The sequence below is a fragment of the Mirounga leonina genome, unplaced genomic scaffold (genome assembly GCF_011800145.1).
Source record: "Mirounga leonina isolate KUSES-001 unplaced genomic scaffold, KU_Mleo_1.0 Mir_173, whole genome shotgun sequence".
Classification (NCBI taxonomy): Eukaryota; Metazoa; Chordata; class Mammalia; order Carnivora; family Phocidae; genus Mirounga; species Mirounga leonina.
The window spans coordinates 54,845,993-54,873,531 of NW_023270447.1; the positions used below are offsets into that span (position 1 = coordinate 54,845,993).

At 42.5% G+C, this 27,539-nt stretch overlaps 2 protein-coding genes across 2 annotated transcripts in view; both read right to left on the reverse strand.

The window, feature by feature from the left end:
• ELAVL4 (ELAV like RNA binding protein 4) overlaps positions 1 to 27,539 on the reverse strand; it is an 86,473-nt gene that overhangs the window by 19,348 nt on the left and 39,586 nt on the right. Inside the window, exon 3 of the mRNA XM_035018599.1 lies at positions 3,851 to 3,954. Coding sequence (XP_034874490.1) covers positions 3,851 to 3,954 — 104 coding nt within the window. The remainder of the gene's footprint in view (positions 1 to 3,850; positions 3,955 to 27,539) is intronic.
• Positions 12,750 to 13,209, reverse strand: LOC118019435 (40S ribosomal protein S12-like). The gene has a single exon (XM_035018598.1). The coding sequence runs from the start codon at positions 13,207 to 13,209 to the stop codon at positions 12,817 to 12,819; it is 393 nt and encodes a 130-aa protein (XP_034874489.1). The 3' UTR covers positions 12,750 to 12,816.

Below are 27,539 nucleotides of genomic sequence, written 5' to 3' on the forward strand. Positions count from 1 at the left end.
AAGTATGTAAAGGGGCTAGAACACTGTTGGACACAGAGTAAATATTCAGTATAAGGTAGCATTACTATTATTCATTATTCATTATTAGTATAATTATAATAAGTAATCATTATTTCCTTCTTGTGGCAGAACCCTTCACAGGACCTTTGGATGCTAACTCAGGTCAGCTGCTGGTCACTTGTGTGCCTTTGGACAAGTCACCTCATCTTTGAGCCTGGCCACTTTCTCCCACGAAACAAGTTATAATCCAAAGAATAATCCCTCTGTAGTCGCATGTCTGCAAACATGTACTAGATATTTCTAGGAGATCACTGTAACACACGCTTCCAAAGAATGTACTTGTTTTTTCCAGATAGGCACATTATCTGCAGCCATCCATACTACTCGTAGGGGCTTAATTAACAAATCATGCTCTTTCTCTGCTTTGATGCTGTGTCTGTGCCAAGACTGTATTCTCCTCGACGACAGAGGCCTGGCCTTGCCTTCCACGTGCCTTCGGCACTGGCACACAGTCACATGACATCCCCCTTACTAAAGGGGCAGAGAAAATTTGTTAACAGGGAACCATCACTTGTGGGCACCTTCCCCTAGCAGTCCAGTAACGTATCATTCACTTCCAATAGGCAAAACAGTATCTGGGTATTCAAATTGGACTCCAGGGGCTGCAAACTGTTTGTCCACAGGTCAACTACTAAATTTTGTTTGACCTGACCACCTATGCTTTAAAAATTTTTTTTTTAAAGATTTTATTTATTTATTCATGAGAGACAGAGAGAGAGGCAGAGGGAGAAGCAGGCTCCCAAGGAGCAGGGAGCCCGATGTGGGACTCGATCCCAGGACCCTGGGATCATGACCTGAGCCGAAGGCAGACGCTTAACCATCTGAGCCACCCAGGCGCCCCATATGCTTAAAAATTTTTAAGTTGGTTTCCAACCTTTAAAAATTGAGAGGTATGGCATAAAAAAAAATATAGATCTTGGCTTTTATTGAATAATTGGAAGATCTGGCAATAATCTGGGCTTAAACAATCAGCAATAGCTGAAGAGTAGCTGCCCTTTTTATTGCTCTCCACCTCACTACAGTCTCCACCACTTCCTGAGGGCTTTCCAGAACTATCCAGAAATCTAGTTGTTAATCATGAATCGTCAGAACCTAGGAATTAAAAAAAAAAAAAAAAAAAAAAACCTAGGAATTAACTCTTGGTTTGCCTGCATCCGTGTTGTGCATTACATTTAAAGTAGGGTGTTTTGCACGGAGCAGTCCAGAAATGCACCGGAAATGTGAGAAGGAGAGACAAACTTGACCACAGCTTGCAAACATGTGCTAGATGGTTCTGGGGAGATCTCTGTAAAGCATGCTTCCAGGAGGATACTTATGTTTTCCAGACAGGCAAGTTATCTATTCCTTTATGGGATCCAAGGCAAAAAGATAAATCTCCTGTCACTTATCAAAGCAAACTGAAGCAGAAGTAAACAGTGGCCTGAAAGGCAGAAAAGCAATTTTAAAAAATTAATAAATGATGAGACTATTAATAGCACATGAAAAGGGTTTGCTTTTTTCCCCTCCCCTTTAATATGATTTTTACCTTAAACATTGTGTCCCTTCAGGAAAGGGAAGAAAAGTTAATAAAGGAACCTATCACTCAAACTTAATTTTTAGTATGGCAAATAAACTGCTTTAATGAAAGGGCTGAAATCCCTAAGTTTGCACATTAAATTTTCATTCGTAGTAGAGAATGGAAATTATTGATTCAGCCGTGGCATCATGCATTCTGAATCCTACAGTGCCTCGGAAGCCTGCGTTACTGCTGGGTGCAAATGTGTTGGCAGCGTTTTGATGCAGGGTGAGCACAGGGTGGGTGAGGGGGTGAGGCAGACTGTCTCCTCACAGAACAAAAATAATCAATGTTCCTCGTCTGTAAGATCCACCTAGACAAAGAACTGCTTCCGATGGCATGATGGATCAGGGGGTGAATTCTGAGATCAGGAAAGCCAGGTCCAATCAGTCTTCAGGAAGCCCAACAGCTTCATGGAATATATATATATTTTTTAAAAGGCAGAATGGATGTGTGATGATTTGATCCTAAACTCTTGGGAAGGTTTGGGCTTCAAGAAATACTGTAGAAGAAAGAAAAGTACTTTCTCCGTTCAAGGTCAGGGTGTCCATCAAGGGAAGAGTAAGTGTATGACATTCTAATGCTGAACTGGATAGCACAGAAAAATCAATCAAACCCACACATACAGCCTCAACCTGCTGTGGCCTCAACAAACAGTCAGGGACGTGAGCCTCCCACCTTCAGTTAAAGCATAAAAATAGGTATGTTTTCCTTTGAAAGAAATTAATCCTCCTGCCTCTCAAAGGACTACCCCATAATTAAACAACTCTTAATTATTTCTCCATTAGGTAACTCACAGGGACTGATTGTAAGATGAGATGGAGGCAGCCTGAGTCAGGCCCATTTTGGGGTCTGTGTGTACCACAGACCGTATGAGATCAGGAAAGCAATCATCTTTAGAAATAAAACTAAACTCAATTGCAAAAGTAAAGCTACTTGAAGGAAGGAAGGAAGGAAGGAAGGAAGGAAGGAAGTAAGGAAGGAAGGAAGGAAGGGAGGGAGGGAGGGAGGGAGGGAGGGAGGGAGGGAGGGAGGCAATCATGCAATATATCCCAAAAAAAAGGTTTTTGTTTTGGCTTTGGTTTTGTTTTGATTACCTCCTAGCTAAGATTATCTTATACCAGTAGTCTCCTCTGTCATTCGGAATGTTGGAGAAGTAGCTCTGTTGGACCAAAAAGTTCTGCTTTTGTGTTTTCATACGCTGAGAGCTGGTGCCATCTATAGATTTCCATTCTGGGAGAGGTTTCTCTTTTGTCCTACTTTGCGTCAGACCTGCTGTCGTGAGGATAAGAGTGCCCAGGAGACACCTCCCTGTGGTGTGATAGGCTATGAAGGATGGGACTCATTAATGGGTTGGCAGCTGCCCTCAAGCAGGATGCTGCCTGGAGGTGGGGGAAGTAGGGGAAGGGAGGCTGAGGAGGAGGAGGCTCCATCCAGGGGACCACCACTGGCTGTGGGAGGGGGCCCTCAAAGCAAGCAGCACCACTTCCTGAAGGATCCCCACAAGGTGAAGTCTGAACCGAGAGAGTGACAGCCCAGTCACAGAAACCTCTGTCTGGAAGAGCAGGCTCTGGGTAACTGTTTCTCTTTTTCGACTTTAAACAATCCCACTGGAGATATTATCTACAGCTCTGATTATTTTCCAATTGCTCGAATGTTACTTTTTCTGTCACTCCTTTACTATGTTCCTAACAATTTTATAGTACCCATCCCTATCACACAAGAGTTTATTTATAACTGATTTTTTCTTTTCAAGTCTCAGTTAGGAGATGAACTGTCCACCCTTAGGTAAAGCTAAACTGTTCAGCCTGGCACACGAGGCCCCTGCCCACCTCCCATCCAAACTTAGGCCATGCTATTCTATATGCTGTTCCCCACTCATAATGTTTACATTCATTTTCACAGCTTCCCATGTGCTGTTCCCTCTGTCTGGAACATCTTCCCTGCCCCAGCTTCTTACCATGGCTCAGTTTTGGCCATCTTTGCAGACTTGGGCTCACAGGCCTTCTTGGTGGGTGCTGACACCCCATCTGCCCTCTGGTCCCTTCCCTCTACTCAGCTTGCATCTCATTCTTTGTAATGATCTGCATCCCCACTTAGTACAGTGGATGATAAATGTCCTTTGCATAAATAAAGAGCACCACTTCCAGCTCCCTCATCGCCTGGATTTATTAGATCAAAGGGATGAAATTTAACCAGTGCTTCCCAATCAGGAGCCAGCGTATCACTTCTTACCTTTATGGTTTTGGTCTGGAGTCTGAGTCCATTTAAAGTGTTGATGGCTTTCTCTGCATCCTTTGGATCAATATAGTTAACGAATCCATACCCTAAACTCTGTCCTGTGGAAACATTTTTAAAAAAAGAGAGAGAGAGAGAGAGAGAGAGAGAGAGAGAGAGAGCTCAGTATCTTTATAGCAGTAACACCTCCCATTGCAGTGAGTCAAAACCCTCCTCTAGTATATGGTTCCTTTTACACCAGGGTTTACCCCAGGTGGAAAAGTTTCCAGTTCTTCCATCTCTCACTTTGGTCAGCCTAGGAACTCACAGGTGTTGCCCAAGTTGGGAATGGGTAAGTGCCCCTGCCCATCCACATCCATACACAAGTGTCCACTTAACCGGAAAGAAGTGAGAAGGTAGTAAAAAGAGAGCAGGTGTGGTTTGTTAGATTTGAACTGAGTCATGGGGCTTTTCCTATCAGCTGTGTGACTGTGGAGAGGAGTCATTTAATGTCCCGTTTTTTCCCCCACATGTCTTCTCTGGAGATAACAGACAGATAGGTTTGTAAGCGTTAATGAGATCTTGTGTATAAAATGCCTACCAAGTACGTTGCCTAGAATATAGTAGCTGCTCAACGAAAGACGGCTATGCTATGCTCAGTCCTGTGAAACTGGGGCGAGCGCTGAATGCAGGAGCTGTGTCTGCTGCCTCAGTCATGCCAGCCACGCCCACACGCGGAGGAATGTAGCAGGATCTGAGCAGCAAAGACGGAGACATTTATAGTGAAGGCATGGCCAGAATCTAAAGCAGTTGCTACAAATCACTGGTTGCCCTCATCATCCTCCCAGCCCAAGAACAGTTAAAAAAAAGGGGGGGGGGGTGAGGATTCTATTGGAAAGAACTGGGGAGCTCCTAACACAAAGGGGAGAGTGCAAACACATTCTGCAAAGAGGGTTTTAGCTCCTTTAGGTGGAGATGGCATCAACTTGTCTGCAAAGAGAGGTAGCAAGTGACAGGGCTCCCCCCTAAGTGAAATAAAAATAATGTGCTTGCGATCGTGCCACTGATTATAAATAGTCCATCAGCTCTGCCATGTGTCATCAGCCAGAAATATCATTAGGAAACTTTACATTTTCTGACATACCCTTTAAGAAACACAGAGCTCGGGTGGCTGCAAAACCAGCTTGAACTTCCCAGGCAATGTTATTGATCTGTGGGTGGCAGCAGAGCCGAAGGGGAGGAAAATGACAGGACGTCACATGTCAGGGAAGACTGATTACATAAAGCTCTTTTTGGAGTACCCGGGCCAGTCCTGGGAGACAATACAGCAAAAAGCCTGCCATGTCCTGGTGACAGGAGCCCATTTCAGCAGCCAAAAAAATCTTTCCAACAGCTTCTGTTTTGCTGGTAAATGTCTGTGTTTGTGTTGGTTGTAGGAGGGAACCTGGGAAAACAACTTGGGTTCTGGATTGGAAAATGGGTGACTTTGTTATCCTTTATAGGACGCAAGCAAAGAGCATCACGAGGAATGGCTAAGTGCTCATTTTTGTCCCCAAAATGGAAAACCCAAAATGACAATACTTTCCATTGGAATGTTCCTTTGTGTTTTGGAATAACAGGGTTAGAACAGGAAAGACAGGAGCAAACTTTGCCAGATATACCCTTTATAGGCAGAATTAGTAACTGAAGAAGGAGGAGAGAATGTTGAACACACTCCAGCTGCCGGGCCCCTCTGTGTGCACGTGCGCCTACGTGTGTGCACGTGTGTGTGTGTGTGCAAGAGAGTAAAAGTGTGACAAAGAGAGGTGTGTGTGAATTACAAGACCCTGCCACATGTTCTGAGAAACTTTTGCAAATCTAAAAATATAAGAGACATTAGTTTAAAAATATCATTTATCCTAAATTTGGCTCCACCTCATCAAGCCTAACTAAATTCACCTAATTAAATCCATTTTCATCATTCAAATTTATCAGTTCTATTTTCCTTGTAAATAAGAGAAGCCTTAAAAATTGCAGTACTAAAATATTCTTACAATTATTCATTTTAAACAGTTATGCACCAAGTTGAGATGCTTTAAAGGGCATTTTTAAAGCAATAATCTGAATGATAAACCTTAGTTATGAGTTCTAGGAAACAAATCAGACAGTCAATCTATCCAGCTAAATTGAATTTGTATAAAATTAAAATGAATTATGAAAAAATACAGACAAAACACTCACCACTTAACTGCAAACATTGAACCTAAACCCAAATACTTCATGATTCATCACACTGATGGAATGTATGTGGAAGAATTTATCATGCCTACCAGTGGTGCATGTTCCCTGATATACTGTATCTTTCTCTCTAATTATTCATATATTTATAGAAATCTAAAATAAATATAGTGGCTATGATTTTTACATTCTATATTTTATCTTTGTTTTAGACCCTTGCTTGAGGTCCTAGGAAGGTTCCGAAGGTCAAGTGAAAGAAAGAACTCCCTTTTTTTTTTTTAAAGATTTATTTATTATTTTACAGAGGGGGGGGGGCATGAGATCACGACCTGAGCTGAAATCAAGAGTCAGATGCTCAACCAACTGAGCCACCGAGGCGCCCCAAAAGAAAGGACTCCTGCCCAGCAAGCTGTGTCATATCTACTCACCTGCCTGTATTGGTCCCAAACCCACCATCACCTCAGATTGAAGGCAATTAGCACAACTGTGCTATCATCATCTGTTCTAGGTTTAGAGAGAGACTGCACTTAACATCAGGAATGAGGGTGCTTTTTTTTTTTTTTTTAAAGATTTTATTTATTTATTTGAGACAGAGAGAATGAGAGAGAGAGAGAGCACATGAGAGGGGGAGGGTCAGAGGGAGAAGCAGGCTCCCTGCCAAGCAGGGAGCCCCATGCGGGACTCGATCCAGGGACTCCAGGATAATGACCTGAGCCGAAGGCAGTCGCTTAACCAACTGAGCCACCCAGGCGCCCAGGAATGAGGGTGCTTTTGAGAAAAACTAAAAACCAGATAAACATTGTTTCAGAAAGGAAGAGGAGGGAAAGACTGGAGATTCTCCTTGATATGAAATAATGAGGTGCAAACTCTGAAACAGAACACTGCATTGAACAAGAGGGGGACAGAGGTGGGAAGCACTGCCGTGAACTGAAAGGCGTGAGATAAACTGTAGCACAGTGAAACTACCTGTGCTTAGCCTAGTTTGAGAACAGCTTCCTCACATGCTTCTTGCCAACACAGAAGGAGTCCAGCTAAGTCTAATAAAAAATACTCGATGGAACTAAGCAATCTCTTTTAAAACACTCTAGAGAGGATTAAATCCCAAGGTAGAAAATATAAAAACCCAAGCCTCATTTCTTTCAAAAAATATTAGTAGCAGGAGAGAGTGAAATGAAGAAGAATTCTATGTTTTAACTTGTCTGTATGGTGGGCATACATTGGTGATGAGTTTTGGGTTTGCAGTTCTATATTTAAATGCACATAGAAAAATATAGATGAAACACATTCACAAAAAATACCAACACTATTTCCATGGGGACCAAGAGAGCCACCATGCTGGGAAGGCCCCAGGGGACACAGTCTGGAGCCTAGAGCAAAGTGTGTGCATAGCTGCATCCCAGAAATAGGTCCATAAGGTCCTCTTATTATTCCTTTTCCCCCAAATAATTACATCTTCCTTTATCAGCAATAGCAAGATTTGACCATATATGTATAGTGACAGTATTTTCAGAACAGAAAATTTTTTTAGACTTTATTTTTGTTCTCAGTTTATGAGTTTATTTTGATAGCAGTTTGGTCAAATAAAACAATTAAACCACTGAGGTTATGTTTACTGAATCATCAATAAAAAATACAATCAATAAAGAAAAGATAATATTATGAAATGAAGGCTTCCACCCAAATTTAGAAACTATCATGAGTACCTGGCTCCTTGATACTCAGGTGATCCACAGTCCTTACATGTGACCACTCCTGAATACTCCTGTCCAGCAGGCATGGATGAGGGATCCCCAGTGACCATGCATGAGCAGGAAATGCATTCTTGGCAGTTTGGGATGGAAACTTAAAATTAGAACATAGTTTCCAAGGGGAAACAGTTATACATAATGGCTACATTTTAAGGCACTTCAGTGTATTTTGGATTAAAGAGGTTCATGTTTTTAACAAGCTTTTCTTAAATCTGAACCTGAATATCTCTGTTTTTATAAACTGCTCATATGCACATGTGCACACATGAACACATGATGCGTCCTCCTACTCTGACATGGCAACATCTCCATTCCGCTGTAATAATGTGTATACCAACTTCTCCCCCTGGAAACCAAACACTTCTCCTCACAAGAACTAGCTTATAAAAGTTTGCTTCCTCGAACATAGTAGGTGCTCAACAAACAGATGAAAGAGTGGGTACAACCAACCCTCATTTCTGGAAGAATGTTTTATATTTGGGGGAAAGGAGGGGACCCAGGGAATTCTTTTTGCATTTGTGGGAAAGGGAGAGCATGACAAGCTGACACCAAGGATCGGAAAAGAAAACACAAAGAATATCTGGGTGGGCTCCCCTCCAGCACAGCAGCACAGATCAGGTGCTGCCCACCCTCGGAGTTTCCAAAGTGCTTTGCGACCCGTTCTGTTGCATCTGACTCTCACAACTACCCCGCGGGTTTTCATTTCATAGATATGGAAACTGAAGGGGCACCTGGGGCTCAGTCGGTTAAGCATCTGCCTTCAGCTCAGGTCATGATCTCAGGGTCCTGAGACTGAGCCCCAAGATGCTTGGAATTCTCTCCCTTTCCCTTTCCCTCCCCTCCCCCCACTCATTCTCTCTATCTCTCAAATAAATAAAATTGGGGCTCAGGTCATGATCCCAGGGTCCTGGAAGCAAGCCCCACATCGGGCTCCCTGCTCAGTGGGAAGCCTGCTTCTCTCTCTCTCTCTGCTGCTCCCCCTGCTTGTGTGCTCGCTCTCTCTGTCAAATAAATAAATAAACTCTTAAAAAAAAAAAAGATATGGAAACTGAAGATCAGAGAAAATAGTGATGTGCCCTCCATTACAGAGCTGGATCTCAGTCTGTATCAGGGGTTGGCAAACTTTTTTACATACTGGGTGAGACAGTAAGTAGTTTAGGATTGGCAGATCCTCCGGTCTCTGCCATGACAACTTTGCCATTACAGCATGAAAGCAGCCATAGACAATAGTGTTCCAATAAAACACATTTAGAAAAATAGCCTTCCTTTGGGCCATAGTTTGCTGACTGTGGTTTAGATCTTTTGACTCCAAATCCAGTACCTTTTGCCATACTCACAGTTACTCCATTTGAACTAAAATGTCACTGACAACGATTCCAAAGCCCTGAAATACCTCTGAGGCTTTTTTGAATCATCTAAGAAAAACTCAAATTATCTTCAATAATTTGTGCTAAGTATCTTTATTGTACTCAAATTCTAGGAATCACCATCATAGCTGATTATAACCCCTCGTTTTCCTGGTCATTCTGGATAGGCATTGTTTTCCTTTGCCTTTGGGGTCCTGGGGGTTATGACAGCAGGACCCCAAATGTGACATCCTCATGGTTGATGGCAGCAACAGAGAAGCCATCCCTTTGCAGGGCTGGCTTGAAGGGACCTCAGCATTTCTGCACTGCCAACCTGCACACTTGGCTCTTTCTTTCTTCAAAAATCGTCATTCTCCAGAAACCTAACAGCTACTCCCCTCATCTGCAAAGCCCCCAAGGGGGCAGCCAGATGGGTAGCTGCTGTTGATAAAAACTTCTGAGTTGAGTAAGGAATTTTTGTGACTGTTAGAACCCCTAGCTCAGGCTGAAATTCTGTTCTCAAAGCACATGATAAAATCCCCAGTCACCTTAAGATCACCTGCAGGGCAGTAATCCGCATGCTGGGTTAACTGCAGCCAACTCTAAATCCCAGGACTCCCTCTCAGGCAGTCCGGAGATGACCTTCCCTGTTGTCAGATGCCTCAAAATCTACCTGAACACACCCTAAGGAGGGTCGGAGAGGCTTGTGCTGTTACTACACGCATACACACGTACTGTACACATATGTACTGTGTGTGTGTGTGTGTGTGTGTGTGAAAACTCTACTTACTGTATAACTTTGGTTGAGTCATTTAAGCTCAATCAGCCTGTTCCTTCGTCTGGAAGCATAGGGATAATCCCTTACCCTCACAATCAAAGCGTCATTGTGAGGGCGGACAATGTTACACACAGACCAACAATAGCTTCCATTTATTCAGGGTCCACCTGGTGCCAGGCACTGTGCTAAGTGACCTACTAATGTTTCTTTATTTAATCCTGTATGAAATGGGTACCATGGGGCCCATCGTGCAAATAAAGAAAATGGGCTAAGACATGTGAAGTAACCTGCCCAAAGGCAACCAGCAAGTAGGGTCCATGGCTAGGATTTGAGTAAGTCCAGGTCTATGTGACTTCTCAGTTCACGCTTTTCTCCCCACAGGGTCTGGCGTCTGTGAAAAGGCCCGGAAGTATCCAGTATCAGGTAAGCATTCAGGGGGATGAACATACCCTACGCTGGGGTCTCTTTCCCTTCTTAACACTGACTGGGGATGCTTTGAGGTGCTGGAGCATCCATGGCTCTGTTCCCACCCCTCCCACCTCTGTGGGTTTTACACAGTGTTGGGCAATCTGAGTCCTGGCTTTTCTTCTGCAAGCTCAGGGTTAGGAGAGACAACTAGTCAGAGAATTTATTTTCTTTTGGTAGTTCACACAATTGCCTCTAAGTATGGTTTAAAGCCTTGGTACGCTCAGTGTGGTCCCTGTACCAGCATCGATGGCATCATCTGGGGACTTGATACAGAAATGTAACGATGTAAGAAATGCAGCTTCAGCTTATTGCTGTGTGGCCTTGGCTAACTAACTTAAACTACCTACACCTTGGTTTCTGAGAAAGCTACACATCCTAATCCATAGCAACAGGGAAGGGAAGTTCTGATAGGGAAGTTCTCAGAATTTCTTTGTATACACTATTTCTTTTCTTCCCCCAAATCTGCATTCCTACTTTGTCCCTTTCGGCTGCAGTAATCTCATCTGTAAAATGAACTTAGTATTAGTTTTCATGGAATTATTAGGAAGATTAAAAGTGATAATGCAAGCAAAGTGCCTGGCATATAACAAATGCTCAATAAACGTTGGTTCCTTGTCTTTTTTCTCCCACACCCCATTAAATACTGCCCTCTATTATTGTCTATGAGAATGCTATCTCCTTAGTGAGGCCCCAACCTTCTTAAAGGTAGAGAATGTTTCTGATGCTTTACTTTTATATCGGAGCACGTGATGTGCAGCAGGCACATAAATTCCATATATAACAGGCACCTACAACATGCTGGATACTATGAGTGGGCCCTAAAATGACCAAATGACCAAGAAACTGTTTCTGACTTCAGGAGACTTAATATGTAGAGGGAAAGATGGATATAAGAATTAATTTTAGTTCAGCAAAAATAATAAATATATCAGAGATACTTCGTTTAAAACTATATATAGGAAGAACAACAAAAAAACTACATACAAGGACAGAGAAGAGATGGAACTGATTCTGACTGAGCAGAAGGCTTCCTGGAGGTGGGGGCATTTGAGTTCAGCTTTGAAGAAACAGGAGAATTTTGATAGGATTTTCCCATAAAGGGATGAGCTTCCAACCTGGGGGCTGAATCCTAGCGCTGCATAAATTTACCCCACAGGTATTTATTGAGCACCTATTATGTGCCAGCCATAGTTCCATTTACTGAGATTATAGCGGAGAACAAAAATATTTGGTTTCTGCCATCACTGAATGTATATTCTGATTGGGGGTGATGGAGCAAGACAAGAAACATAAATAAAATATAAAGTTTGTCATATGATGGTGAGTTCTTGGGAGGAAATAAAGCACAGAAGGGAGAAGACAGTGTAGGGGATGGGGTTGCAAATTTTTAATAGAGGGCCAAATAAGGCTAAGGTGACATGAGAGCAGAGACCTGAGGGAGAGGAGGCAGCCAGTTCCCCCTATCTGAGGGAAGGACATCCCAGGCGAGGAAATCTGTGCAAAGGCCCTGAGGCAGGAGCATGCATGGCATGTTGGAGCAATGACAGAAGTGAACGTGAGGGCAACATACCACTGCACTTGTTAAATGCCTGAAAAGAGGGAAGTGGCAGCCCCGGTTCCTTCAAACTGGTTCTATGGTGTTGTTGAATAAGACATGTAGGAAAACCACTCAGCCCCCACCCCACAGCTTTGCAGATCAGGTGAACACTCCTTCTGAAACATCTTTTCGAAACCATCTCTTGATGTGACTCTGTTCCTCACTAGACTGGGGGCAACTTGAGGCCAAGATGATACTTTATTCATCTCTGTATCTTCAGGGCCTACCAAAGGGTCCATGACATTGGTGGATACCCAGTAAATGTCTTTTGGGTGAATGGATGAATATTATCTATTCACAAATGTATTTACATCCTCTTAACCACATTCAAACTCTCATATACCAAACAGAAAGTAACCAGAAAGAGCTGCAAACTCTTTTACCAGGGCCTTACCCATGTCCAGGGGAATCAAGCCCATCAGACACATCTGAAAGACCTGCAGTCTTTAGTCTGAAGGAGAGAAGACTCTAGAGGTGCTCAGAGCCAATTCTAATATTTGAAAGGCTGTCATGGGAAAGCAAGGGTTGACTTGCCATGTGGTGCCCCATGGGAGAGAACAAAGATCAGAGAGAAGAAAGTTAGGGAGTAGATTTCTGCCCTGATAAAAGGAAGAACTTTCTAATACTGATTTATAAGGGTGTGGCTGCCTTGGGAGGTGGTAAGGGTCCCATGACTAGAAGTATGCAAACAGAGACCAGATCAATGTTTTATCAGGGGATGTGGCAGCAGTCAGCAAGATCAACTGATCCCTTCTAATGCTAAGATTCGAAGATTCTAAGTTATATTTTATTTATTTATTTGAGGAACAAGAACCAAATTTCCCATTTGTTCATTTCTTCAAGTATTCCTTGGTGACATCCTTGGCCTGAGACTCTTCACCATAGTCTTTAACCACCACACAACTGCAACCAAACACTTTGCGGGGTTTTCCCTCTCTGTCAGTTTTCCAGAGGCCTACCCATTCCCCTACTTTCTTGTTGCCATCAACCTTAATTAGGTGGATTTGGTGTTCAGCACAAAGGGCCTCCACCAACTTGACATACATAGGCTCATCACAGTTGGATAGAAGCCCACGAAGATGGGCTTGGTGCTTGTCTAAGGCTTTGGCAGCTTTGTGAATTCCATCTGCTAGGCCATCGTGGATGAGGGCAGTCTTTGACACCTCTTGTAAAGCACTACTAATGTCCATGACACCTCCAGCAGCAATGCCTTCCTTGACCATGGCGGTGGGTTATGGGTGGAGCCAAGTGGGTTGAGTGCACCTGAGCCTCTGCCTCTGCACTACTGGGTATCAGCTGGGAAAGAGCTAAATTATATTTAACCCAACACTCCCAACTGGTTTCAGTTTATCCTGATTTCTAACCGAGGAAATAAAAAGAATAGAGAATAATTACGAAGCACCTACTATGGGCTAAACACTTTATGCACATCATTATTTAAATCTTCACAACCTATGAAATGGGCATTTCTATCCCTATTTTACAGAAGGGGAAACTGAACCCCAGAAAGTAGAAATAACATACCCAAGGTTATTTGGCCATAGAATAGCAGCCAGACCCATTTGATTCCAGAGCCTGTGCACTTTTTTTTGTTGTGCCCTGGTTTCTTGAATATGTGCTCATTTGTATGCTAAACACACCTGCTGGACATGCATGGCACAGTGTGCCTGAGACTTTGAGAGAGCTGGGTTTTCTAGTACTATCTCCAAGTCCTCATTCTTTCCATTTAATTCCAATATATACCCTCAAACTATCCCATCCCCACCTTCCAACTTGGTTGTGCCTGGATCTAGTACATCACAGAATGAGTCTTGGAAAGGACTTTAGTATCAATCATCTTCAAGTCTGTTCTATAGATTCTAAAACTGAGGACCAAGGAAGGAGCAGGAGTTCACGGTCTTGAAGGAAAGTCAGACCTATGAATCAATAACGACAGCAGCAGATTATGGTTCAGTGTTATGACAGTTAGAAGGAGAGAGGGCTTTCTGAGATGAATTCAAAAAGATTGATAAGAAATAGCCAGGCAATAGATGGAGGGGAATTCCAACAGGAGGGGACAGCATGAGCACCCATTCCTCAAGGAGAGAGATCTGCCCCGCAGTTAATAGCCATTACTTCCAGGAGGCCGCTGATTGTTGATATAAACCTGAACTGTCAATACTGCTTCCAAGTTGAATCTGCTCAGATGTATGTATGACATCTCCCTAGATCTCTGGCACAGATTCAGGAATCATTAGGCATCTGAAATTTTGAGTGTGTCTGCTTTCTGCCAACAACAAACACTATTGAAAAAGATGGGACCCAGCCGTCCTTATTTTGAATTCCCAAAGTATTTAAAATTACACTGAACCAGTACTAGGTTATTTCCAGAGGTTACATTCTGGCTTCCTAAGTAGATGTAATTTCCCCAGAAGCTGAGAACTCATCATGTGGCATCAAGATGGCAATGAGCAAAGCACTTGTCCCACAGTGGGCATTCAATATAAGCTTACTGAACTAAATGCATTTCTTAGTGGACCCTAAATCTCTTAAGGGCAGGAACATGAATCTGATTAATTTTGGTATGACCAATGTCTGGCACATAGTAGGCTTTCAAACAAATCTATGTCGAATGGATGAATGAGTTAACAAATTCAACAAGTGAATAAATAGGAACAAAAATAGTTATTTTGGGGGGGCACCTGAGTGGCTCAGGTGGTTAAGCGTCTGACTCTTGATTTTGGCTGAGGTCATGATCTCAGGGTCATGAGATTGAGCCCTGCATCGGCTTTGCTCTGGGTGTGGAGCCTGCTTGAGATTCTCTCTCTCCCTCTGCCCCTCCCCACTCTCTCTCTAAAAAAAAAAAAAAAAAAAAGTTATTTTTTTGAGTGCTTACCATGTGCCAGTCACTGTACTGAGTGCTTTGTTGTTTTTTTTTTCAGCTTTACTGAGGTATAATTGACAAATAAGATTGTAAGATATTTAAAGTGTACATTGTGATGATTTGATATATGTGTACATTTATTTACTTACTTATATTTTTGGTAAGAACATTCAAGTTCTAGCTGAGTACTTTATGTCTATCATCTCATCTCCTCCCTAAAACAATCCTACAAGTAGGCATTATCACTGCCATTTACAATCAAGAAGACCAATGTCCAGAGGCCTCAGATCCCAAGACACAAGTCCATCTGGCTCCAAAGTCCATACAGGCTTTTAATAGAGTTTCCCGATTTCAGAGACAATCTCAACCAAACTGTTCAAGTAAACGTGAAACAAATCCTCTGTTACTGGGGTAAGGCATATGGAAACGCACAGAGTATATATAATGATTTCCAGCAGTCCCCAAAGCAGGAAGGACCGGTTACAAATCTACATTATTCCAAAAAGAAAGCCAACCAACAAATTCTCAAAGGAGTTTTTTTTTTTTTTAACTTCTTTTGGTTTTCCTATAAAACAAGTTGCTCTAAATGATAGATCTCCAAATCTATATTTCAATAATAAACCCCTTAAATGACAAAATGAAACTAATTTAAACCTATTTTTCTTCTGTCTGTTCAGGGAAGAAAGGTGATTCATAAGATAAAAAGCTAGTATCAAGTACTTAGTTTTAAAAAAAGCTGAAAGGGAAAAATAGGGTGTATGCCAGGGATAATAGAAACATCAGTGACAACTACCTCACTCTCAGCATCTATCACACAAAGAGAAGTGTTCAGACTGATGACCCTGGGGCAATGAAACGTTCTTAATCGAAGCAACGTTCAATTAAATTATGTGCAGAATATTCTTTCAGACAGGAAAGAATAGTCAAACATTTAAACATATTTTTAACGAGGGTTGAAACAAAAAGAGGAGGATTTTGGCACACTCCCAGCTAGCCAGAGAAATGAACCAGAATTCTTAATTCTTGGTTAGCTTGCTCTCAGATAAAACAAAAAGGTCTGGATGTCAGACAGGCAAGACTTGCTACCTAGAAGGGGTGTGCACCCACAGGTGATTCCAGAAATGCAGCCGATGTTAGACAACGGTCTAGCAACAAAGGAAGAAGAGGTAGAAAAAGTTATCAGGTTAGTACAAATTACATACACTGTAATTAGCCTTCGGGCAAAATGAGACTGTCTGTGGGTGAAATGTCTGTGGGTGAAAGGAAGTGCTGTGTTTCACACTAAAGACAACAGCTTCCAAAACTCCTATCAGACACTGTTTGTATAAAGCATGTGTGGAGGCTCCTGATATCATGTTGGGATTTAGATTAAATGAGATGAAGTATGTGAGAGGGCCTGGCATGAGGTAGATGCTTCACAGATATTAACTGAATATAAATCTATTAAAACTGTCTCTATCCAAAGAAAATTCATGGCTCTCGATGAAGGAGGTGAGATAAATATCACTTGTCTGTGCAGAGAGAAATCAGGACATCAAATGTGAGCTGGAGAAGGACTTTGTCTGAGCATCTTTGTCAGCGTGTCATTTCTGAAATGGCCTTGGGGCTCTCTGGCCTTGGACTTACCACTAAGAGCTGTGTGAAATGCAGAGATGGGTACTCCATCCCTATCATCAAGGAGTTCACCGACAGTAAAGTACCAGACAGGAAGCTCATGACCATGTTTGGGTCCAACAAATGTTAAAAGAGAAATTCCCCAGATCCATGAAAAAGAAAAGAAACAAGAAAAGCACATTTCCCCTTTTCCTTACCATTCAGTTTACGGATAAGCAATAAGACAAAATCAAGAAATAAAAACCAAAACCAAAGAACTCACGCAGAAACGGGTCCGTAGAGCAGGAATTAAGGAGGGAAGCCATCTTTGATTTTTTTTTAAAGCTAAGGGCTTCTCAGGGAATGGCTATACTGTGCCAGTGTGAGCATCATCACACTGAGTCAAGTACCTGGGAGAGCTGAAAATGAAGGAATGCCCTGGAATGTGTGTGAGAATCACAACATGTAAACACCTTCAATGGCTCAGCTCTTTTGGGCAATGGAAAATGAAATGGCACCCCAACAGAAAACCAAAAGAACTCATGATTTAAATCGTGCCCAGAACATGCTCAGTACTCAGTGACTTTCAAAAATATGCCTAAAACGTGATGGGGCTGCACTGGTGCCGAAGAGACTGGACCCATCTGGCACCATATCTGGTTTCTCTCGGGAGCTAAGAAGACTTTTCTAGGACACCAAGGCCTCCACTTGCACACCCATGTGCAAAAGAGGACCCCAGCTCTTTCTTAAAAGAAATGAGGTCATCAGGTAGGAACTGTTCTAAACTGCCCCCTTCCCTCCTACCTGCAAACCTTAATGGAACTCCATCCCTCCCTCCTGGCTTAGAACAAAAGTCCATAAAATGCTGGAGAATAAAGGTTCCAAGGGGAAGGTTACGAATTATATCATTCCTTTCAGATTTATAATGCACATTAGCACAGACTCAAAGAAGTAGTGATAAAAAGAAACCCCGTTTTAACTTGGTTCACTTCAGTTTCCCCAAACTCATTTGGTTACAAAACCTCTTTTTAAAAAAACATATTACCTATTAAACACCTTTGGGAAGACTTTTAGATGAGATTCCCAAATGACTATTACTCTTTGAAACAGGACTGAATATAATTACCCTGAGCTGGGGGTTCTGGGCCTGTGCTCTGAGTTATAGTTCCTGAGATACTAGAGGGGCCCACAGAAAAAAGGAAACCAAGCCAGAGAGCACTTCTAAGGTCTCTTTTCACTGTAACAGCCTATGATTCTGTTTCTTAGAAGACATCACACAGACTTGCGTCTGGGGTAATCTAGACATAGAACAAAGATGCATAGTGGGGAGGGGGTCAGACATTTGAAGATGTATTTCCATGTTGGTACAAGTCGTACAGGTCTGATTCCTAGCTCACGAGGTGTCAGTGGTCAGCGTGCAATCATTCAAGGAGTTTCACGCGGAGAACCAAAGACCCCCCCAAAAAACAAAACATAATGGTATGTGGCTAATGGACACCCAAGCAGGAGCACACATACAGGTGCACACCTGCACATTATCTCTGCTTAACTAACTATGCACATGACCCTGGGAGCCAACAGAGTACTGCAGATGAAAAAAGAGACAACCATGGGTTCAATCTTGCTCTGACACTTAGAAGTTGTGTGACCTTGGGGGTGCCTGAGTGGCTCAGTCGGTTAAGCAGCTGCCTTCAGCTCAAGTCATGATCCCAGAGTCCTGGGATCGAGCCCCACATCAGGTTCCCTGCTCAGTAGGGAGCCTGCTTCTCCCTCTTCCTCTGCCCCTCCCCCTGCTTGTGCACACGCTCTCTCTCAAACACATAAAATCTTAAAAAAAAAAGTTGTATGACCTTGGACAAGTTACGTAAGTTTTCTGAGCCTGTTTCCTCACCTCTAAAATAGGGCTAATTATTATTACACCTCACAGAACTGCCGTAAGAATTATATTACTATACACCAGGTGCTGTTCTGAGTGTTTTGTATGTATTGATGCTCACAATAATCCTATCAATATCCCTATTTTACAAATGAGAAAACTGAGACACAGAGAGGGTAAGAATTTCCCTTTACACAGCTAGTAACTAGTAAGGCTGGGATGCTAACTCAAGCAATCTAGCTCTTCATTACCGGGCTATCCTGCCTAGCACAGTTCCAGATTATAGTAGGTGCATGATATTCCCTGGGAAGACACAGACACACACACACAAATACACAATACCCTACACTTCCTCTTACTCTCTGGGATTTAAAATGTGCTGTTTTTGTCATTAGTTTATTACACGGGCAGTTCAAGCGGGCAGCATGCAGACACCAGCTTCCCAAACACAAGGATCCTATGTGGCTGCTCAAGGAACGGAAGAACGAATTCAGCGCTGAGAAATGTTAGTTCATTCTGAATGATGACTCACAACCACTATTTTCACAAACAGCCTGCTAATTAAACTTTCTTATGAACCCTGCTAACCAATTTTTCCAATGCATGGAGGAAAAATCATTCATTATAGACCGGAATCCAAAATCTAATATTAACAGCACAAGTAGGATCTGTGGCATTGTAATTTGATCAACTTGAGCATTAATAATAGTTAGACACTGATGTCTGAGAGAGTTAATCAGCTTTTGTTGAGATGCACGTAGATAACTGAACAAAACATCTGGAAAGCAGACTAGAAAGCAAAACTAGCTTATCACAAGGGGTATAGTATTTGCTTTACCCTCGTAAGTCCCCTGCTTACAATGTCCTGTCTTCTAGGTGACCATAGTAATAGCCTGAATTGGAATAGCACTTTAAAGACTTACCAGCACATTAGCAGCTCATCTCATGTCGACACAGTAAGGTGGAAAGAGCCAGTGTCATTATCCCCATTTTATGTGCAACAATCTGAGGCACAGAACGGTTTGACCCACTGAAAGTCCCATAGCTGGAATGAGAACAGGGTGGATCCTTCCACTTTATCATGTTGCCACTCATAAAGGTAGCTTGATTTTAAAAACAATCTCAGAAATCATCCAGGCATTTTCAAATATTGAACTAAAGGCTTTCATTTACAGTCTTCCAGAACCACTAAAACTGCTGTTCATTATTACTGCAGCTATTTCTGAGGTTTGGTGGAATACACCCTACACAGCTGCATGCCAGACTCAGGATGAAACAGCAAGAACGCGAGGAGCCCTCTCCGTGAAGGTCTCTTGCTCCCACTGGCAGGAGCATGTGGCCAGACACACATGGGTACACAGACAGTGTGGTCATTCACTTCAAACAACATGAGCTTTGGTTTCCTCATCTAAAGAACAGGGCTGCTATTACCTCTCGGGATTGTGGTCAGGATTAAATGAGCTAACAAACATAAAGCAACTGGCATCCAGTGGTGCTTAATAAATGTGAGTTCCCATTCCACTCTCCTGCCATCTCATACAGCATCTCCTACTTCCTCCTTGGAATTACATAACTGAGGACTGAGCCCGGAACAGATAGATGCCTACTTTTCCTTCCCTCTCTTTCTCCATCTGTTGGCCCAGGGGCAGGACACTTAGTGAGAAGAGGGAAGGACTCGTGAGATCCAAGGGGCCCTTCCCATTTATAGGTTGCTTCGGTTTACGAGTGCCTCCACCTGCGTCAGCTGGTTTGAATGCCAGGTACCAAGTAAAGAAGGTAAGGTAAGGATCTGTCTTCTTACCGTGTGCCGAGAAAATGGAGGTCCATAGAGACAGAAGGACTAATGCCAGGCCAGGCACATACCTATTCAGCGTGTGTGTGAGGGGGGTTGGGGGCTGGTGCAGGACTTCCACTGATGTCTGTCTCACTGCTGGTTAGTTCACTGAACTGTGTCTGGTATTTCTGACAAGGAAGCATTTGGGGGGGGGGTGTGCGCGCGTGTGCGTGTATGTTGGGGAGTGTGGCACACTGGGGTAGTGCTCGCTTTCTTTTGTATTTAGAGTGTGGTCTGTCTCATTGGGAAGGCTCCCCTGACTCGCAAGGGGCACTGGGAAGAGAAAAGGTGGCTGAGGACTAGTTCCAGTTTGCGGGATCAGGACCGGGAAGTGAGAGTAACATTTGATTTTCCTGTTTGCTGCCCAGCTCAGAGTCCGGGGCAATGGGGAACCTGCCAGAACTCACTGTAGGAACCCTTACCAGGAAGATGGAAGCAGAGGACTGAAGTGCCTATGTGTCCAGCTTCAGGGTTTGATGGGACAGGCAAGACTGAAGAAACCCAGAAGCTGGTAATACCTCAGTTCACAGCAGCAAGAACGGAAGCCCAATTCAGAACACCCGCTTTGGCCCATTATTTACAAAAACAGGTACTCCACTCTGGCAGCTTCTCTCTGTCACTGCCTGCCCTGGCCAGAAAAAAACATGTCAATCAATCCAACATGGGTTCAAGCAGAAAGATGAGGAAGGGAAAACTCTATGTATGTGATTTCAGGCTTCATATCCCTCCCTGTATTACATACAGCTGGCAAGTGTCTCCACAGAAGTCTGTGGGCTAATGTGGGTGTGGGGGGCAAGGGGGCAGGGCTGCGATCCTGCTTACCACTTGACAATGGGATCAAGGTTATCACCATCTATTTTTCCTCAATGTAAAGAAAACTTGGGCTAGGTGGTGTTTTACTTCTCGGAAAAGTCCCCTAGCCACATTTAATTTAATTTTCCTTCTGGTTCTCCTTTTACCATTCATTCTACACACATTTTGCTCTACCTTGCTTTTTAAAAAAATCCATGGCTATTTTAATTCTAGCTCTTTTCCATATTATCTTATAAAGCCAACTCAATTCCTTTTTCAATCAAATGGCATGTAAGTAAATAAAAAGGCAAAAAGAGGAGGCAGGACAGGCAACAAGCAAAGAAAAGAAAAAAGAGAAGAAGAAAGAAAAAGGAAAATAAGAAGCCAAGTGCTCTTGATTCAAGTCTTCCTTGGGCTGCACTGGCCTCATTTGTAAAGTGAGTACAGACATTGTCCATATTGGCTATTTCAAAAGGGTCAGATGAAGTACTAAAAGTAAAAACCTTTGAAAACAAACACAAATGGCAAATATTGGGGATTATTAAGTATACATTTTATTCCATACCACCAATAAAATGATTTAATCTGATTCAAGATGTTTGTGATGAGAAATTCCATTAGCAGCCTTAGGAATTAGAGTAATTACCCTAACTAGCTGTATCCACTTAATGGTAATGGGACCTTGCAGATCACCAGACATCCAACTATAAAACAAGGGCCAAGCAGAAAGCCAAACTTAAAAGTCAGCAAGAAACTGAAGGAGGTGGAAAGAGAGTCACTGAGAGAACATGTACCTGACCCCAACAGGATAAACAATGATTCTCAAATCATAGACACCATGGGGAGTCTGCAAATTGTCCACCTCCTTCTGTATTAGGTTGGGTTATTTATTAGTAAAGTAGAAAAACACAGACTTTGGAGTCTGACAAACTTGGGTTCAAATCTCAGCCCCACCGCTTATTAGCTGTGACCTTGGATAACTTACCTAACCTTTCTGAGCTTCAGTTATTTCATCAACACAAAGGGGGCACTAATGCTTACCCACAGAATAGTCCTGGCTGTTCCATTCACTATCCCTTGAAGAGGTCTCTGAAACTTGGCTCAGCTACTTCCTCTTCACGGATGGATCTCCCACAACCTGCTTTCTACCGGGATCAAGGCTCACTCCTATTTAACACTTGTTCCGAGATCCCTAGCCCACTGTCCTCTGTTTCTCCTCTGAACACCTATAGCTGATGTCTTCATATTCATTCAGCAGAGGCAGAGTGATAAGGTAACAGAAAGACCGTAGACTTTGCAGTCAGACAGATCTAACCCCACTCTCCAGCTAACTGATTCTAAGTCTTGGCTTCCTTGTCTATAAAATGGGGATAATACCACTGATCATACATAACTGACAAAGCTTCAACGAGATAACATAGAATAATATGCCTAACCCTGTAGCTGACACATAGCAGGCATTCCATCAAAACTCTAACTTCACTGTATTGTTATGAGTCTTTCTGTGATAATGAAATTAATAGCCAGGGTCAGGAAGGGTGAGTTTGGACCTTGGTGAAAAACAAAACAAAACAAAACCTTCCACAAGACAGCAAAGGTGGATGTGTAGTGATGTGCATCCCAGCCCCCTCCAGACCTGCAGGTTGTTGCAGGGCTCCCAGATTTGTCCTGACTTCCCCCATCACTGCCCTACAGGCAGCCACATGTGGGCACAAACTATGTCTTATCCTCTCTGGCTTCCTCACAGACCCTGATACAGAATTTAAGAGAAGAGAGGGAAAGGGAATAACATTAATTTGGTCTGAGAGCACAGACACTAAATAAATACTGTTGGCTGACTGAAAATGTTTTACAAATGTAAAAGCCTTATACAAATATATGGTCTTTATCTGATTTTATCTTCTCTCCAAACTAGAAATATCTTCTCCCATCAAAGCTCAATTTGGGGACTGTAGAAAAAATAAAAGGCAACTTAAAGATCTTTAGTTCTTACAAGGAATAAAGACAGATACAGAGTTCATCAGTTAAGAGCGGTAAGGGAGATGTGGAATGGGGTGGGGAAGGCAGACTGAAAAGAGAAGTCACCCTGCCACACCTCCCAGAAGACAAGAAAAAAAATGAATTTCCCATTAACACATTTCAGAAAGCACTTTCCTCCTACCCTGAAGCTGATGAATTACATTTTTTAGATAATGTGTGGAAATTTCAGCTTGACATTACCTTCTTCCTTGGTTCCTAGTCTCAATCAATCAGGTCACACAGAGAAGAGGGGAGGGATTGAAGGAGGGAGTATGTGTGGGGTATGTGTATGTATGTACTGGGGGAAGGACGGGAGGCTGTGTGAACAGGGAATTGGTCCTACGAACCAAACAGTCAGCTAAAGTACAGAAATAGAAAATCCTTAAAATACCCAGGCCTGATTCACATCCTAGGTAAAAATCCTTTGAGACATCTCTCCTGGGATGTGAGAATACTTTCCTATGGTTATCTGAGTTTGGAAGCAGGGCAGAACCATCTGATATGGAAGGGAAGATGAAGGCAAAGACAGCCAGGGGGCAAAAGGAAACCATACCTGGTCTGTAATCCTGACTACTGCCATCCTGGGAAAAGAATTATGTCGAAAGAAGCAGAATGTGACCTGTACAAATTCTAAACCTCACAGCTCCACTCAGTTGCCAACTTATACTAATTAGAAAGGATGGGAGGTCTCTGATTGCCCCTGACGGGTGTGTAAGAGGCACAATAATTACATAGTTTACTGTCTGCGCTTAACATTCTGACATTTTCCAAGTTCCCCTTAATAAGGGAGACCCCTATTCTCCCATTGTGTAACTCCACTAGGCTGCCAAAGCTTCTCCATAACTAAGTATTTTCCATTCAGCCCAACAATAATCCATTTCCCTCCCCAAGTCAACAAATCAGAATTCTTTCATTCTTCTTTGTGGTATACATATAAGATGACTGCAGGGAGGTGATAAATAAAATGACAGATGCAAATCTGCCTGATTTTCCTCTGAAATCAAGAGACACATTGCACTGTACCAAGCACATTTTCAAAGTCAGCAACAAAATGTGCTGATAAATGCTACTATTTCCTCTACCCTTCCCATCACTAATGGATATCCCTCTGATGTGCATGTAGAAAAGTTCATTTAGCTCATCAATATCTTGGGATTTTCTTGGATTATGCACAATTGAGGCTGGGTTTTAACTATGCTTAACTTTAAGGTAGCATCCATTTTAATACAGTGCTTGCAAAAGAAAGAAAAGGCGAACACAGTGAAGAGTATTTTGTGAAGAAACAAAATCTGAAGTTAAAAACCACTCTAAGTCTGTTCTTCCTCATTCAGGCAAGCAATGACCTGCTTAATTAAAAAACCACTGGTACTTATTTTTTTTTTTAATGCATTGTATACTCTTTATCAAAACAAAAGATTTTGAACTCTAATTCTGTTTTCCCTGAACTAAAAGTTTTCATTCCCTAGGTAACAAAAGCTGAGTTGGCTTGTAAAGGGGAGAAGTCAGTTGAGTATTTTTAGAGAAATTGCCAAAGATAAACTATAAATTAGACAACTTGTGATAGTCAGACAGTCCTGGGTTCAAGTCCCAGCTCCCCTACTTGGAAGCTAAGTCACCTTGGACTAATTATTCAATCATTCCTAAATCCAAGTATCTTCATCTGTAAAATAACCGTCTTGAGGTTTACATGAAATTCCATCTACTGATCTCAGCACAATGCTTAGCACATAGTAAGTGCACAATAAACACTGGTTATCATTATGAGTCTCCAAGAAATCCCAATTTACTATTAAATGAGCTACTATGCATAAAGCATCTAATATAGTGCCCAGAATATACATAAGGCACACACAAACATACAAAAGCTGCTGCTATTATTTTTTTGTCTTTGCTAAGTGATGTAAGAAAATATGCCAAAAACTTACCTTAGGGCTGAATTCACATTTTAGGAGTGAATTAAAAGCACTTTCATATTTTAGAATTTTCCAGGGTCTTTTATTGTTTTATAAAGTTACCTCAGATGTAAAATTCAGTCACATTCCCATAGTGCCCTGTAAGTCCAGTTCCTTGACAGTATATGAGGTAACCTACAGCAATTCACAGCCCTCACTCTCCTTTCCGTCTTCACCCCAAGAGACTATTCCATGGAATGCTTCCTGGTCTTGGTGCCCTAATACACCCTCCCACCCCCCACTGCCGTAGTCCATGTCCTGCATGTCACCTACTGAGAGGGACACATGGGATTAGTAGCATTTTCACAAATCCGAGAAAGAACAGAAGTTACCCACTGTCACCAAATCAAAACTGAGTTGGTTCCTTTAATTAGAGATGTGATTCCAGATACAAAAGTGGTGGCAAAGCATTATTCACCCTGATGTCCACAGTAGTGAAGGTATTTTTTGCCTTGTTCTGTCTTTTCCACTGAATGATAACAGTAATTAAGCCAAAGACATGTGTTAGAAAGAAAGAAAAAAAAAGAAAGAGTGGGCTAGAGGTGAGGTTTAGGAAATGCTATCTTTGCCTGTTGGGGTGCAACTCCAACTGGCTTCATTCTTTGGTATGTTTAACTTCATCTGGCAACGCTGCTTCATCTCAGATCGCTGTTTCCAAAGAGGCATGTCCCAGCTCTACTTCCTGTGTCCAAATCACGAAAGAATAAAAAAGTCTTCTGTTCTTAGACTGGAATTTTAGCTCTATACTTTTGCTTTCCTTCCCTCTACCTAAATTCTAACCCTATCTTTCAAACCTCTCCCAGCAGCTCCAGCTAACACAGACCTCACCCTTTATCAACCATCTATAGTCCTTACAGTCTGCTCCATACCTGGGGTCACTCCATATATTCAGCTTTATCATGGATAACGTTCAGTTTGGACCACTCTGTCCTTAAAAACCTCCCTTCAGAGCTCTTACCTGCCTGAAATGGATAAACAAATTATACTGCATGGGCACATGAAGAGTAACATCAAGTAAAAATATAATTCTTCTTGATCGCTACGATGCAAATAATCACACAATCTAGATAGGCAGATCAAACTGTTGTTGTACACTGATTTATTTCTGGGGATTTTTTTAGGGGGGGTTATTTTTTTTCTCCTTTCTCTATTCCTTTTAGAGAGGGGTGATGACAAGACAGACAATTATTAAAATGTAATTTAGCGTTCCAGCTCTGCTGGCTTTAAGACATTCCCTGAGCCACCTAATGGTATTCTGCCTAAGCCATGTTTCCTCCCCTAAAATACTGAGCATCTGTAATGCAATCTCAAAGCCCGAAAAAACAAAAAGGCAACAAAATTAAAAATTAGAAATTAATTCAACTCTCTGCAGTTCATGGGAATAACAGAATTTCTACCAGGGGTTTGATGTTTTCTTGCCGGAGTTTCTAGGTTGCACGAAATCTCGCGGGCCACATACCACTTCCCTCTCTCTCCAGCAGCAGGGCCTGCAGGTGGATGCAGGAGAAAAAGGAAGAACATGGCTTCCGGGGCCATCAAGTGTCCACGGCTGCACACAAAAGCAACTTGGGAGACATGTTTTCTCTCCCTGGTACCTAGATTATCCTGATAAGTGTCCTTTCGCAATTGGAAAAAAAAAAATCTAATATCTCTGAGAAGATAAGTAACAGAGATGTCCAGAAGCACGGTAACAGAATCTTAAACCTGGCACTTTCAGTAAATTTGGTTCTACTCTGAAGGCTGAGTTGTATCCCCAGAGGATGATAAATATTGTTATCTTTGCCTCGTGTCATACACAGGAGTCTAGTTGAAAGCCGTGGTGCATGAGGTAGACTCTCCAGAGGGTGGCCGGCAACTGCTATTCAGATGCTCACAATGTTTCATTGGGTTATGGGGTTAGGGTTAGGCAGGGGTCTTCACTCAACACCAGCAGGGGCACCCTGCCTGTACTTCCCCATAAGATCATGCTTTTGCAATCTGGGGGTGAACCCCAGCTCCACCATCTGGTAATACCTGTGCTGCCGGGAGAAGTTACTTGACCTCACAAAGTTTCAATGTCCTCATCTAAGAAAATGGAGGCTTGGAGACGCCTGGGTGGCTCAGTCATTAAGTGTCTGCCTTAGGCTCAGGTCATGATCCCAGGGTCCTGGGATCGAGCCCTGCATCGGGCTCCCTGCTCAGCGGGAAGCCTGCTTCTCCCTTTCCCTCTCCCCCTGCTTGTGTTCCCTCTCTTGCTATGTCTCTCTCTGTCAAATAAATAAATAAAATCTTAAAAAAAAAAAAAAAAGAAAATGGAAGCTGTTCTCAGCGTTAAATCAAATAAGGTATGTTCAGTGCTTAGCAAGTACCTAGCATAGAGTAAGTACTTGATAAATGATAGCAATTATGTCCTCGGCACCAAACATTTAAGTCCATGCCCAAATTCCCTCCATGTGTTCTCAAATGGAGCATTCATTGACAACCCACAGCCAGGAGGGAACCCAGCCTAAGCGCAACACCATCAACAACGAGTCTCTCTCTCTTCCTCTTCCTCTCAATTTCTCTCTTAATTTGATAAGCCAGAACCTTCTAAGGGAATCCATTCTCTTAGGGAGTGGTTTGGGCTGGAAAATCTTAATCTTGAA